The sequence below is a fragment of the Cololabis saira genome, chromosome 7 (genome assembly GCF_033807715.1).
Source record: "Cololabis saira isolate AMF1-May2022 chromosome 7, fColSai1.1, whole genome shotgun sequence".
NCBI lineage: Eukaryota > Metazoa > Chordata > Actinopteri > Beloniformes > Belonidae > Cololabis > Cololabis saira.
In genome coordinates, this window is record NC_084593.1 from 35461605 (window position 1) to 35474039 (window position 12435).

At 39.3% G+C, this 12435-nt stretch overlaps 1 protein-coding gene across 1 annotated transcript; it reads right to left on the bottom strand.

Annotated features, from left to right (window-relative positions):
- Positions 1–153: 153 nt before the first annotated feature.
- On the bottom strand, positions 154–11073 carry LOC133447204 (integral membrane protein 2A-like). Its single transcript, XM_061725745.1, has 6 exons — positions 10685–11073; positions 10205–10342; positions 4226–4405; positions 4018–4128; positions 3210–3354; positions 154–1553 (listed from the first exon to the last, which is right to left on the bottom strand). Exons 1-6 carry the CDS (start codon positions 10754–10756, stop codon positions 1459–1461), a joined length of 741 nt encoding a protein of 246 aa, XP_061581729.1. The 5' UTR covers positions 10757–11073; the 3' UTR covers positions 154–1458.
- Between the last annotated feature and the right edge of the window lie 1362 nt (positions 11074–12435).

The window sequence follows — 12435 nt, forward strand, 5'->3', positions numbered from 1 at the left end:
TGAGACGTATCTGTAATGTAGAATCTGCATCAGAAACCTCCGTCTGACTTGTTTTGTAAAATCTTTGAATAAGTTTGCAGTTTGTCGCTGACAGTGAGTGGGTTGGTGTGAGCCTTCGTTGGAGCTGCAACAATAATAACCACACTGGCACAGTTTTCAGTAGGTAAAGAAAGTAGCTTTATTCAAACAACAAAGTGAAGTTCAGTTCAGTAGTTGCACATAACATTGTTTCTATCTAATGCATTAGTGTTCAGGTAAAAAGCAGACAGGAACCCATTTTTAGAAACAAACCTCCTTTTGATTGTCTTCCTGTGCAAGCATCGCATATGAAACCTCTCAAAATGACTTTGAGGTTATTTGGCAGAAACTTTCTTTTTTTTTTTTTTTTGTATTTTGGATCTTTTTCACAAGGGATTTCAAAATCAAAGACAACTGTGTCGCTCCTTTGTATAAATGAATCTGAACAAGTAAAGTGTTCTCATAACAATTTCAAATCTCAGACGATTACGACAACAGGTGTCGTCATTGCAGCTGCCGCAGTTAAAACTTAACTCCTGAAATAGGACTAATCTTCCATAAATAACAGCTCATTTTAGACAATCGTGTGCTTTCATGTCATATTTTGTGCAATTTCCCTTTAGTTCACGCCGCCCCTTCAACTCATTCAAGTTTACAGTCACGAATGTTTCGACACAAACACAAATACTGCTCATATAGTGCGTCAGAGTTTTTACTACCAGTTACAATAAACCATAACACAGCGGGACAGAGGAGATCTGTGGGAGCAGCAGGGCATTCTGGGAAATATCTACAAACGTAGTGGCTGGTTTTGCATGTCTGTTATGATCCGGTAAACATGTTTTTTAAAGTATACTATCACAGTTCTGGGCCATACCCCTTCACACGTACCCGTGCCACACGACGGCGGTCCACCTCACCCGAGCTGCTGCATGAGAGAGGTGACAGGAGGACGAACAAGACAGGTCTGACATGAGAGACTCCCACTAGCACCCCCAGTATGGTGACTAACCGCTCTAGTCTGGGGGCGGCTCAATGTTTTAATACAGTAACATCAATAAGATCAGTCTGAAGGAAACTACAGTGACGAAACAATATTTAACGTAACAAATGAAACCTAACGACGCTTTAAGTTAATAGTACGAGACTAGCTAGTGAATATTGAGCGAGAGAGCAATGAGCTTTAGAGGTTTAGAGGGAAAAACATCAGGGGGGGGGGTTTAAGCGTCACTGCTGCAACTTAAGGTCACTCAACACAAGCTAAAACGCAAGAAGAGGCAAAAACTAGATTTTTATACAAAAGTAACTTTCAGCTCAACCTTGCTCCCATCCTCATCCACACCCACCCATCCCCATCCACCCCCCCATCTGTCTCCATCACTCGGACATCCCTCTGACACGCGCTCGTACGCTCTCTGACCTCACGATCGCATGTTCCCATCAAGCCTTGCAGATGCGTGTCTCTGTCACAAACTTGTTCTCAAAGTGGTGGATGGTGAAGCAGTCCTCGGCAGAACGCTTCTGGATGCCCCCACCTGAGAAGTACAGAGGCACAAAAAAACTGTTGAAGAACATGTTTTTGTTCTGTTTCAAGTGACACTGAACCTTGTCGGAGTTTTGACAATCAGCAGTACTCGAGTTGTAAAAAAAAAAAAAAAAAAAAAATCAGGGGGGTGGTGGATTTTATCATATGGGGACAGATAATTTGTGCTGATTACAAATAATATAATATATTACAAATAATAGCACTGACCAAAACAGCTGCAGAAATACTGCAGGAATGACATAGCAGCAGTTAAATGCAGCCTTCTGTAAGCTTTAAATATCCACTGGGCTTACATCAAATACATCAAAACACAACAATAAAAAACACTTTTCTGAACTTATCAATATGACTCTGTCCTTCACAGGATAAGTAAAATGGATCACTGCAAAAACTCAAAATCTTAACAAGAATATTTGTCTTCTAGTTAAAATGTCTCATTTTAGTAAAAAAGAAAATCTCAAGTAGATTTTCACTTAAAATAAGTAGAAAAATCTGCATGTGGAACAAGATTTTATTGCTTGTAATGAGAAGATAAATCTGGCAGATTTTTCCTACTTATTTCAAGTGAAAATTTACTTGAAACAGGTGAAAATTGTCAAATAAGTAATTGTTCTGGTGTTATTTTTCTGGAGATGACTCTAAATGTTGAAATAGCAGTAAAACCACATTCATTGATGAAATGACATAAGGGATGGAAAGGAGGGATGGCAGTTTTACAGGGGGGATGATTTGGACCGTTTTTATTTCAGGGGGGGATCTCATCCCCCCTCAACTCCAGTACTGACAATGAAGTGAATCGATGGAAGAAAGACTGTTAACGTGAGCGAGTTGCTGTCAGTTGGTTCTGAAATACTAAATGAACACAACAGAAATAAGTGCTGCTGTTCCATCAGCTGAGTGTAATAAGTGACTCAGCGTTAACAGTACAAAGCCCGTCTGGTTATCCAACCAGCCTCCTTTTTGTGAGTGAAAAACAAAGTTTCCAACAGCAGATTCATTATCAAAGCTGGCGTGCATGAAGGGAGCGTGCAGAGAACAGATATCAGTGTTGTTATCAGAATGCTATTTCTTATCAAAAGGAGAATAAAGCCTACATTTAAAGAGACATAATAGCATCTGCTGTGCTAGAGAGAGTATATTACTGAGTAAATATATTGCTACATGTAAGAAACACAAAGATGTACCACAAATTTAAAAACAGGCATGCCTCACAGATGTGGGTGGAGTTTAGATGCTGACTCTAACCCCTAAAACTTCTTACTGCTATTAACAATTTTAAAGAGGGCTAGTACTGTATTTTTAATTTTATATATATATATATATATATATATATATATATATATATATATATATATATATATATATATTTATTTTATTTTTTTTTATTCAAGCCTGTTCATTTTTCTTTCTGTAGTCTTTAGTGCAGCTCCTGGCTTTTAGCACTTGAATAATCAAGAGAAAATTAGCTTTTAGGGAGTGAAATCTTAAGAAGACCCTAAAAGATGACTGTCAGCTGAGCTGTTTAATGAGCTAGTATATCATACATACATTTTGATTTGTGCATTAATACTTTAATGCAGAATCCCAGAGTAAAAACCCAACTGGACATGAGCACTAGGATTGAATGTGTCCAGCACAGCTGTACCTGGCAGGGTGGAACGGCGCTGCATCTTGTATGTCTCCTTCCCATCACACAGCCGGCGGATATAGAAACCCAGAGGCTTGACATCATCAATACGCTCTGTCACCACGAGGTCCTCGTGCACCAGGTAGCTGCGGTATGAGTCAGACTGGGGCAACGAGAAGGAAAACAAAAGCAAACATGATTATAGCTCTATGGTAGCGCCACTGCCTCCAAACAACAGTTAGTGTTGTGCAACGTATCACCACACATTAACTGTTTACACCCAAAGTGAGAAAAAAGAATATTTTCATCATCTACAGGACTGTCTCAGAAAATTAGAATATTGTGATTTTCTGTAATGCAATTAAAAAAAACAAAAATGTCATACATTCTGGATTCATTACAAATCAACTGAAATATTGCAAGCCTTTTATTATTTTAATATTACTGATCATGGCTTACAGTTTAAGAAAACTCAAATATCCTATCTCAAAAAATTAGAATATTCTGGGAATCTTAATCTTAAACTGTAAACCATGATCAGCAATATTAAAATAATAAAAGGCTTGCAATATTTCAGTTGATTTGTAATGAATCCAGAATGTATGACTTTTTTTTTTTTTTTTTTTTTTTTTTATAAATTGCATTACAGAAAATAAAGAATTTTATCACAATATTCTAATTTTCTGAGACAGTCCTGTATATCTAAAAAACAATATAAAGGCACATTGAATCCTTAAGTAATATTTTATCTGTAACATAAGAGCTTAGCCATGCTCCTGTGTGGGGATGCTGGGACACCCTCAGGTCCTGCTAGTAACTCACTCACCATCAGCTGAGAGAACAGATCAATGAGGTCCTGAGGGGGGAGCACCACCGAGGTGTTGAGAGGAATCACGAAGCAGGTCCTCAGGGTCAGGTCCAGATACGCCGTCAGCTTCTGCTCACATGAAATCATCAGGAAAACAAATGTAAACGCCTCCCTAACACGCCCGCTCAACTCCACGACTGCACGCGTGACTCTCCCTCGCCCTCACCCTGTTGAAGTCGTGGAGGATGTAGGCAGGGTCTCCGGGTCTGAAGCGGGGAGGGGGCACGCTGATGACGGCCATGCTGTCCGAGATCTCCACCTCCTCCTCCACTCTTGGCAGGTAGTACGGCTGGCTCTCAGGTCCGCTCGACATGTCGCTGAACTGCATGGCGCCATGATACACCCTCTGGCAAGCATAAACGAGAGCACATAAACGGCTCTGCAGCACATAAAGGTGAGTGTACACAGATGAAAACTGACATATGCGCTCAACACATTCGTCATCTAAAGGTATTTCAAGCGTAATACATAGGCCTGTGTTGAAAAAAAATGGATTTCCCAATTCTAAATCGATTCTCATATTCATTCCTAAAAATCGATTCATATGTCTAAAGATCGATTTGTTTTCTTTTATTTATTTATGTATTTTTTTTTTCATCATTACATTACAACTTTTGGTTATTTTTTTGTTTATCCCCAAAAGAGGAATGTTTTGTTGGACACGAGAATAACTGGTGCCATGTTTTTGCCTTTAAATATGGTTAAAGATATGAAAATATTAAAGTGTTATAATTGCATAAATTGTCTATATTTCATTACTTTATATACTGTCTTGGGGTTACGTTTGCAAAAAATGCTAAAAACCAAATGCTCAAAAATTAAAAACCAAAATAGACCGAAAATGGAACAAATAAAAACGGAATGTGGGAAAAAATAAACCCGATCTCTGTTTGTTGTTCTGGATCTGTTTGATAATTCTGGCCCACATGATGTTTCTGAAAGCAGTTCTATCAGCATTCTGGGAGCTGATTGGTCCTTACAGCCGTCATTAGCTGCCAATACTTGCTGTTTAATCTCAATATAATACTAGTAGTAATATTTTGCATAACTGTCTACAGTCATATAATTCATACAACAGCTCAAAAAACAGTTTTAATAACACTAACCCAAATCTATATTGGAATCGAATCGAATGGAATCAAATCTTGATAATCGATTCTGAATCTTAAGAATCGGAATCGAATCGATTCTTGACATTTGAATCGATCCCCAGCCCTAGTAATACATATTCAGGTCGAGTCAGCGTTAGAATGTGACCGTGACCGCCTCCGCCACCATGAAAGCCTCGCAGGCCGTCAGTTTTCTACCTCTCTGCTCTTCGACTGCCCCACAAACTTCCTTCTCCAGCAGCTGTGAGCGGCCAGGCTGCCAGGGGGAGACAGAGCGCATGCTGGGTTTGGGTACACTGACGGCACGGCTGTTCTTTCACCGTTCCAGACCGTCTGAGTGCATCTTAATGGGATGAAACTGCCACGTGATGCAGAGAGAACTTAAGTGTCTAAAGAAGTGCTACTAAACTGTTAAGCAGTAATAAAAGGTTGAAAACGGACTCAGTGCTGCACAAAGTGATGCTGTATATGGTGTTTGTTATAATTAGGATTTTATAAATGTATTTAATGGACATACTTTTTAAGTTTTGAATATATATATATATATTGTTTAAAAGCACGTGTTAATATGATAGAATCTCTTATTTAAACTCCAGCTTAAACACTTATTAATCCCCAAAATTGTTTTTTTTTGTTTTTTTTTTACTAATGCAATCTCTTAAAATCCTCAAACGGGTTACAACCTGGGATTCGAATTGATTGTTGTGGGGTTGTGTGAGATCAAAACAATATTCCTACTTTTTTAAATACAATAAAACTCAAATGTGCAAATGTATTCACTGCCAAAAAAAGTAAATTCTTTATAGAGTCCTATTTTGCAACCAGTTTCCACACTTCCCCATGTTCTTGGCCCGTACAGCCACTGGGACTTTTGCCCAGTCCTCAAGACAAACTGCTCCAGCTCCTCCAGGATGGATGAGTTCTGCTGGGGTGAAGCAATCTTTGAATCAAACCAGAGAGTTTCAGTGGGACGGATGTCTGGACTTGACCCTATCGAGACTTCAAATGTTTCCCCTTAAGCCTCTTAAGTGCTGCTTTAGCAACTCTCTTCAGGTCATTGACATGCCGAGAGGTCAATTTCCACTCAAGAATACATTTCTGGAAGAGTAAAATAGTTTTCCTCATGTTTTTGGGTTTTTTTTTTTCCCCTTAAGTTTAGCAGCATCATCTATTAAAAGTGGTCAACCTTCAAAAGGACCGAGGAGAGACGATTACCAAAGCATGATTCTGCCACCGTCATGCTTCACTGTGACGGTGTCTCTAAACATGCTTACATTCGCCTGCTTCAAGGAATGAGCTTTTTTTCTGGTCTTTCATTCGTAAAGACCTTCTTTTCAGAATGCAAAATGCTCCTTTGGAAAGTCTAAGTCTAGTTTCTTGTGTGGATCTCTGCCGGCCCATCAGGGTTAACTTTGGCATCTTAGTTAATGCTTCTCTTTCCAGGTCCCTGCCTTTCGGTGGTCTTCCTTTTTACAATAGACCTGTTTTTAGACATTTTTATGTGTGAATTGCCTACTAAGCTGCTGCTCGCACGCACGCACGCACGCACGCACGCACGCACGCACGCAAAATGACAACCACATCAAATATCAGTCTTGTCTCTGTCTCGGCATGATGACAAACTCAAACATGTCTAAGGTTAATCCAAGTTTTTAAGTCTTATCTTGTGCAAACTGTGTGAAACCCTGACACAGTTAGTGTTATGAGCCAATGATGAGTGTAGTTGTAGCTCTGCAAACAGTGACCTCGGTAGAGCCCCAATCTGTGTGTCTGCGATTAAAAGCTTTAGTTTAAAGTCTTTTAAAAATCTTTCGAAGGTTTTGGAAAGTTGTCTGGTGTTTGGTCTGGAAGTAACTAGGAGAACCGGATGCTGGTTCACGGATGAATACGTCTCCGTGTCCAGCTCCTCTTTACTTTTTGTCAGTTGAAAAAAATGTTTCCATTTAAAATATTATTTCACCACTTTGTAGTAATTTGCGTAGGTACATTAGATGACATTAGGAAAATAATTTATTTCCAGGTTGCAAGGAAACTAAACAAACAAAATAAAAAAAAAAAGCTAGCTCCATGTCTTTTATGCATCTAGCATTGAAGTATAAGATAATTTAAATACTAGCCACAGCTCTATTTCCACCACTTTGTATCCTCAACTCAACCTAAATCACATCTGACATGTTGGCTTGATTATTATTAACTTAATAATGTGTTGCCGGTGTTATATAACCTATTTCCCCATGACCAGCTCTGACAAGTCCTACTTGTTAAGATTGCTTCCTTATGTTTGTCACCCTGGCTGGTTAAATGTGTGTTTTAAGATCACTCTTAGGCAACATCTCCAGTGCACAAATGTTGCGTCACTATTGGTTTGCCTTCAAGCACATGAACGAATACCACATGGACTAAACGCGGGCTTTAAAATTAGATTTTTATTTAAGAGTTTTTGTGCTGCGTATTAACGGTTTCAGACAGTTTTACTGGATTTGCTTCATTTGCATTAAGCGGGCATGCAGCTCCTTCAGCCGACTGAATGCCTCTCACAGACCCTTGCAAGATTTGAAAAGGTGACGTCAGCACTTTAACTGAGGACACAAGTGTGCAAGAGTCAGCATTGTTATTTCCCACCGACGCAGGAGCATTTCCATCAGCTTTCACAAGCATCCTTGTTAAGTCTTCCTAAACTTACGAAACACTCCTCCTACCCTTCTGCTGCACCTCTCCGGTCAAACCGACAGTAACTACTAAAGGGCTTTTGAATTAGGTCTACTTAAAGGGGACCTATTATGAAAAACAAGTTTTTTCTTTCAACCGGCTTTCAACGCGAGCGACAGGAAGAAAATAGAAGCAGCGCGTCCGACAAATGTTCAGCTCAAAACAGCGCGCTGCGTCGCGCTGCGTCACGCTGCGTCGCGCTGTGGACAGTTAGGACAGTCCAATAGGAAATAAAGCAATGGAATTGATTTTGTCACTGACGCAGTTAGGACACGGTGTAATTCTGCCGGCCGGAGCTTCCATTTTTTTTTTCGTAGCGGTGTATCGCATCATTCAGGCAGCCAATCAGCACAGAGCCTCATTATCATAGCCCCGCCCACTCAGAATCCCACATAGATAATGAGGTTAGAGAATGGGAAGATAAAGACATGGCTCAGAGGCTGAATTTCTAATTTATTTAGCAAAAACAATCAAAAGCTTGTTTTTAAGACCTGTCAAGGCCTGTTTAAAATAGGTATTAGATGCCATAATAGGTCCCCTTTAAAAAAAATAAAAAAGGAAAAGTCAGCACCTCTGCCTCATCAGTAGTGTTGGGTGTAACGCGTTACTTTGTAACGCGTTACACCCAACACTGTAACGAGATTACATTCGCCAGTAACGCAGTAATGTAACGCGTTACAGTTGTAATTTGGGTAATCCCGTTATAGTTACTCTAAGACAAAAAAAATACGTTACTTTAGTTACTTTAAGCTTTTCAGCTACATGTAGAACGGGAGAACAGAAAAGAAAATCAAACTTGCCTTTCATGCGTCTTCACGTGTTGCGCAAAACACTTGTCTGACTTAAGGCTGATTTATGGTTCCACGTTAAATCGACGCAGAGCCTACGGCATAGGGTACGGCACCGTACGGTGCACGTCGCCGCGTGCCCTATGCCGTAAGTTCTGCGTTGGTGTAACGCAGAACCATAAATCAGCCTTTAACGTGATCTTACGGGATTTTGCGGGATTTTACGGGACTTCTGGTGCTGATCTGGGCACTGCAGTAATAAGGTTCCAACTACAGGACTTTCTCAGAAAATTAGAATATTGTGATAAAGTTCTTTATTTTCTGTTATGCAATTAAAAGAAACAAAAATGTCATACATTCTGGATTCATTACAAATCAACTGAAATATTGCAAGCCTTTTATTATTTTAATATAGCTGATTATGACTTACATTTTAATATTAAGATTCCCAGAATATTCTAATTTTTTGAGATAGGATATTTGAGTTTTCTTAAGCTGTAAACCATGAGCAGCAATATTAAAATAATAAAAGGCTTGCAATATTTCAGTTGATTTGTAATGAATCCAGAATGTATGACATTTTTGTTTTTGTAATTGCATTACAGAAAATCACAATATTCTAATTTTCTGAGACAGTCCTGTACATGTTGTTCATTGGCAATCGAGTTATGGTGCAGCTCAGGTGATATTGAGGAGTAATCCAAAAGTAATGTAACTAGTAATGTAACTAGTTACTTTCAGCAACCAGTAACTAAGTAGTGTAAGGGATTACTTTTTTTAAAGTAACTAGAAATATGTAATGGATTGCTTTTTTTGAGTAACTACCCCAACACTGTGTAAAGTCGATGCAGACTAAAATGTAGACCGAAAAACAACCAGTCTAATACATTTATTCTAGCGGATTTATACAGTAGTGCGTGGTAGGGCTGTTCGATTTAGCCCAAAAATAAAATCTCGATTTTTTTCTCTCAAAATCCGATTTTCGATTACAATTATTTTGTGAATTGACAAAAGGCAAAGAAATTATTTCAAATATGCTGTTTTTTTATTGAACATTTGCCCCATTGGGCTTTAAGTGCAAACTTTGCTCTTATTAAACCAAAAATGAATGAATAAAGTGCAAAACTCTGTAAAATAAGTTGAAAAAAAGTTTTAAAAAATATAATAAAATATAAAGTTTTATCTCTGAAAAAAAAAAATCAGCAAATCAGCACTTGCAAACATACAGTAAGTTATATTTCCAATTAAATAAAACAAGACATTTTCTAATTAAACTAAACTGGGTCTTTGCATGCTAAATAATAATGCAACCCATGAAGGAGGTAGAGGTGTGTAATGGGGCAATTGAGAGGTATTTCCATCAATCATTAATATGGTATCAATCATTAATATCTGTGCAGACAATGTAAAAAAAAAAAAAGTGAAAAATCGATTTTAAGATTTTCATGTTTTAACATCGTTCTAATTACATAATCGCGATTACGATTTAAAATCGATTAATCGAACAGCCCTAGTGCGTGATTGTGCCTACACACGGACCTTTGGGGTGAAGTAGCGGTACAGACACGCTCCCCCCACGATGAGCCCGCTCAGGATGAAGGCGATGCCGAGCAGGGTGAGCAGACAGCGACCTGTGGAGCCCTCGGTCACCGACGGAGCTGAGCCCACTTCAGGGTCCTAAACGTGCACACAAACACACACAGAGACATAATCTGGAGACATGGGAACCTCTACAACCAGGATCATGATCATCGGTGCAATGCAAAAAGCATATCCAGGCTTTATTTAGCACAGCAGCCACATAATCCCAGACAGTCGTCGTCCTCTGCAGAACAGCTGTGCAGGAGATGGGCGGTCCCGCCGCGTCCTGCATCAGGTGCAACGCGAATGCATCCGAGACATATACAAATCCTACAACTCCACAATAAATCAGCCCTGCTACAGGGACGGTTATGTGGGGATCCTGTCGGGATCTGCACATGGGATCTGCAGGCCCGCGACCAGGCGGGGGAGACTCACCTTCACCGCGGCTGGCACCTCTTTCCCCAGCGCCTTCTGCGCCAGAGCGGAGTTAAATGCGATCTTCACCATGCTGGCGGAGAGAAAAGCAGGTCGGCTTTTGCAGAAGGCAGACAGAAGAGGCGACTGGTCGGCGCTGGACCGCAGGCTGTGCGTAATCAGCCCAGTGACGCACTTTGCAAACCTCGGCTTTATGTTGCGCTTCCGGTGCTGGGATTAAGATCAGTTTCTGTACCAAAAACGCGCTGCCCAAAGAAATCTACTCTACACTCGAATCCACCTTTGAATATGTGGCACTGCAATACAGTGGCTTGGTAGTAATGCTTTAACAAAGACACAATAAGAGCATTTACTGCCTCCTCCGGTTGCTTCCTCTCGTCGTCATTTAGTAGCTTTGCTCCCATCTACTGGCCATCAGGGGGAAACATAAAGGGAAAGGTTTACAAGAAGCCAGACCTCCTCTACACTGAAAAAAATACATCTAAGCGCATGTAAATAACGTATTTAAATCTGTGATATTAACAATTAAAAATGAAGTTTGTATAAACTACTCAATTTTTAGCATGTACAAAATTCCTTTGCAAGTAAAGTCAACTTAACTTTTGCAAGTAAAGTCAACTTCATTTTTAATTTTTTATTTATTTTTTCCTTTTTTATTTTTTTTTATTTTTTCCTTTTTTATTTTTATTTTTTTCCCTTTTTTCTCTTTTTTTCTTCTTTTTTTCTTTTCTTTTCTTTTTAAAGTCAACTTAATTTTGATAAATAAAGTAGACTTAACACAATTAAATTGACTGTACTTGCAAAATGTATTATTCACATACATAAAATTAAGTAGTTTATACAAGGACTAGTCTTTCTTGATCTACATCAGTGGTCCTCACTCCGGGTCCTCGAGAGCCGCTGTACTGCATGTTTTTGATGTTTCCCTGCATCAACACACCTGATTCTAATTAGTGGTCATCACCAATGTTTCCTCCAGGTCTGCAGTTCTGTTGGCACAGTCATCTGTATGAGGGTTTACTGGAGCATATGATAGCATAAGATATGCAGCATAAGATATGGAGCACAGCGGCTCTCGAGGACCTGGAATGAAGACCACTGATCTACATAATAATCTCTTGCAAAAAGTTGACTTATTTTTTTTAAGTAGATCAAGCACAATATTTGTATCAGGCTTGGAGGTCATACGCATGACCAGGAGACAGGAAGCAGAGCCAGTGTTAAGAATTTTGTTGGGAGTGATGAGGATGGGTAGATTTAACAAAACGAAAAAGAGAGAAACAGGGCCCAGGTGAGACATCTTGGTGATAAAGTAAGAAAAGTTTGAGTTTGAGATGCATATATAAAGAGGAAAGGAAGTGAATAGACGGTAGAGGGGAGTTGGAGATGGAGCTGCCAGGCAGGAGAAACGGTGAAGAGCAACGATATGATGTGGTGAAAGCAGATGCAGTTGGTTGGTGTGGCAGAATAAGATGGAGAAGTGAGTATCTAAGTTAAGTTTATTTATATAGCACCTTTCATAGACAAGGGAACGCGCAAGGTGCTTCACAAAGAATAAAACAATACAATAAAAGTAAAAATACAATAAAAACAAGACGATACAGATGAAAAGCTCCTGGAATAATAGTACATAAAATCAATATGATGGTCATAAAACAAACCTCTCAGTACTAATGTTTAAAACCTTTGAGAAACAGGTGGGTTTTATGTTTGCTCTTAAAAGCATCGATGGAGTCCAGCAAACGTAGAGA